This window comes from Sinocyclocheilus grahami, unplaced genomic scaffold (genome assembly GCF_001515645.1).
Source record: "Sinocyclocheilus grahami isolate Dianchi unplaced genomic scaffold, SAMN03320097.WGS_v1.1 scaffold25.1, whole genome shotgun sequence".
Lineage (NCBI taxonomy): Eukaryota > Metazoa > Chordata > Actinopteri > Cypriniformes > Cyprinidae > Sinocyclocheilus > Sinocyclocheilus grahami.
Window position 1 is genome coordinate 3,617,798 of NW_015505204.1, and position 3,109 is coordinate 3,620,906.

General features: G+C 35.9%; 2 protein-coding genes across 2 annotated transcripts in view; both read right to left on the reverse strand.

Moving 5' to 3' along the window:
- pip4p1b (phosphatidylinositol-4,5-bisphosphate 4-phosphatase 1b) overlaps positions 1-2,087 on the reverse strand; it is a 10,253-nt gene extending 8,166 nt beyond the window's left edge. The window contains exons 1-2 of the mRNA XM_016250305.1: positions 1,909-2,087; positions 610-698 (exon numbers count right to left, since the gene is read on the reverse strand). Coding sequence (XP_016105791.1) covers positions 610-698; positions 1,909-2,033 — 214 coding nt within the window. The 5' untranslated portion in view covers positions 2,034-2,087. The remainder of the gene's footprint in view (positions 1-609; positions 699-1,908) is intronic.
- A 196-nt stretch (positions 2,088-2,283) lies between these two features.
- eif3f (eukaryotic translation initiation factor 3, subunit F) overlaps positions 2,284-3,109 on the reverse strand; it is a 5,126-nt gene continuing 4,300 nt past the window's right edge. The window contains exons 7-8 of the mRNA XM_016250711.1: positions 2,874-2,987; positions 2,284-2,402 (exon numbers count right to left, since the gene is read on the reverse strand). Coding sequence (XP_016106197.1) covers positions 2,325-2,402; positions 2,874-2,987 — 192 coding nt within the window. The 3' untranslated portion in view covers positions 2,284-2,324. The remainder of the gene's footprint in view (positions 2,403-2,873; positions 2,988-3,109) is intronic.

Below are 3,109 nucleotides of genomic sequence, written 5' to 3' on the forward strand. Positions count from 1 at the left end.
ATGTTATTTATAGCCAAAAAGTAAGATGCAATTATGATACCTTAAATCAATTAGATCTTTATAACAGTCTGTTATAAACTGACATAAAATGCATATAATCATGAGTTGTCACTTTATATCTCCCAATAATCTTAGTATGATGAAATTTAAATGTTTTGTTTTATGACCAAAGCTCTGTAGTTTTTATTGTGGGTGGCAAAACATATAATGCAAAGCAATACAACATTCCTCAAAAGCCTGTTGTATGATATTTAATACTTGCATTTTAACATGATTTCATCTTAAAATACTTACAACATAAAAGTATTCTTACTTTAACTTAATAAAAATCATTAAGTATTTTGCAACAAAAAGACGTGTGAAGGTGGACAATTACTAAAAAGCCCTTTACTTCCAAAAAAGTATAAGCTATCAAGCAGAGGACAGAAGGCATGTAGTAGATTGTGTACAACAATTTTTAGCCAAGTTTTGATCATGCTGAATTTAGAGGATTTGAAAATTCATGTATCAAATATGATACATTAGACTTCATAGGGTTAAAACACAATCAGTCTACAATATATGAAACCCAGAGAAAACGAGATTGTTCCATGAAATAAGAGCACTCACCAGGATCAGAGAACACTGCTTTTGAATGGCACGCCAGCAACAGTAATAAAATAATATTAAACACAGCTCCATGGAGACTGCACCATACACTAAACGCAAACAGAGAAAATAGATAAACATTATATTTTGCATATCACATGTATTCAATGCAGTAGTAATTTGTTGCCAGCTACTTAAAGGGGTCATATGATGTTGCTAAAAGAACATTATTTTGTGTATTTGGTGTAATGAAATGTTTATGCGGTTTAAGGTAAAAAAACAACAACATTATTTTCCACATACTGTACATTACTGTTTCTCCTATATGCCCCGCCTTTCTGAAATGTGTCGATTTTTACAAAGCTCATCGGTCTGAAAAAGCGAGGTGTGCTTTGATTGGCCAGCTATCCAGTACGTTATGATTGGCCGAATTCCTCAAGCGTGTGACGGAAATGTTACGTCCCTTACCATATTTGTGATGCCTGCGGCAACCACATGTGACGACCCCAGGTTGGACTCCGCTTCGTCGTGTCAGATTGGTCGAGACGCTACAGCACCAAGAGCTTGTAACACTCCAAAGAGAAAGGAAAAATTGAAATCGCATCATATGACCCCTTTAACAGGACTGAAATTAAGGAAAATGACCAATAAACCCCAAACAATTTCTTTACATTATGTGTGATAGTGTTGCCATACTGGTTATAATAACAAATATATAAAAGCACAAGCGTTTATTTTTAAAAACTCTTTCTAGTGATAGCCTGATAAATTATAAGAGGTTGCTATTTTAAAAGTTAATGTCCAAATAAAGTTGTGAGGCATGCTACGGTTTCATGGAGAACGGAATGACATAAACTCTATACACTTCTATACACTCTATTTTACTTCTAAGTACTTCTAACAATACCACAGTACACGTCCAAAAAATTATTAAACTAAAAAAAAAATTAAAAGAGAGAGAGCGCGGTATATAATAATATATTACAGTATAAGGTATGAAAGCTTGTTAATTTGATGTGATACCCTGAAACCTTACACCACATAGTGTAACAGACTGAAAGTGTAGGAAACACACGTTGAATGCTGTTCTACCGCAGTGACAACGACGCTGGTACTAGTTGCAAACAGTTTAAACGCACAGTTCGCGGGAAAACACATCTGAACGCTGATAACATTCAGCACGCAGTCTGCTTTTGAACGGCTGTTGCTATGGGTGATTCTAAAAAGGAACCGTTAGAAAGCGATGATCTCATGAGATCACGGGCGCCGTTACGTGAACCAAACGCTGGCTCTTTAAAGCTTCGTTCACACGGTACTCACCTTCCAGAATACGCGGGGAGCAGGACATACTGAATCACAACATAGTCGGCGTAAAAGACGCTGAAATAAGTTAAAATGAGACAGATAAAGCCGCACGGGTCTCGCCGACAGCGAAACGCAGCCATCTTTCCATCTGCGGTCTTCCCGATGACGTCATAAAAGGACGAGTCACGTGTCTTCTCGTCGCGCGCTCCATTAGTCCTCCTGACCACCTGTCACCGTTTGTGTTTGTGTCTGGTGTCTGCTAATACTTCTGGTCAAAACATCATATATATAATCATAACTTTCAAATACCTTTTATTTTCTGTTTAAAGGAATGTTCTCACAATCTCAAATATCTAAGCACAATGTTTAAAATCAAACAAATCGCACAGATTGTTGGAATGACAAACATTTTTATTTCTTTTCATTTCTTTTCACAGAACAACTAGCTTCTCATTAAGCGCGATCTGAGCTTGAGTGAGATTTGCCAGGTAGGTCACCATCAACAGATCCTGCAAAGAAACAGAAGAGTATGAGCACTCCATAAACACCAGAACACAGCTATGATTCAGTCTGAGAGACATTACAGGGTTTCCAGTTTTATCTTTCACAGCTTTTTGTGATTTCTTGGATAAAGATTTTTTTATAAATCATTTTGACTCAGGAATTTGATTCTTTAAGGTACCATTAAAGAATTTTAGTAGTACATAAAACTAGTTTGACCGATTCATTGAAAAGAGGTCAATTCACTCACATCACTATGGCTAACATGTTTTATTTAACATAGGAGCAATAACTAGCCACTGAAGTATTGTAGAAGAGAAAACTTCTATTCAGCTACCTCACTTTCATTGTAAAAAAAAAAAAAAAAAACTTTCATGATGTTCCAAACAAAACTGATATTTCCATGTTTTTCATGACTGTGGGAACCCTGAAAGCATGTAAAACATGTAGTGTATCAAATTATACAGAATGTCACGTACGTTAATGTTGGAGTTCAGCATGCTCTCAAAGTCTTCTGCTGTGATCTTGGGCACTTTGTTCACAAGATCCATCAGGAAACGACCAACACTGTTATCTGCCATCACTTTACCAGACTAGAAAAAATAATAATATTTCAGTTTTTAAACAAAAATGGATTTTGTGAGATCATCCTACAAGACAAGTGTTGATAACTCGTGGGGATTCTTGCATTTTACATAAAATAACTTATTTAATA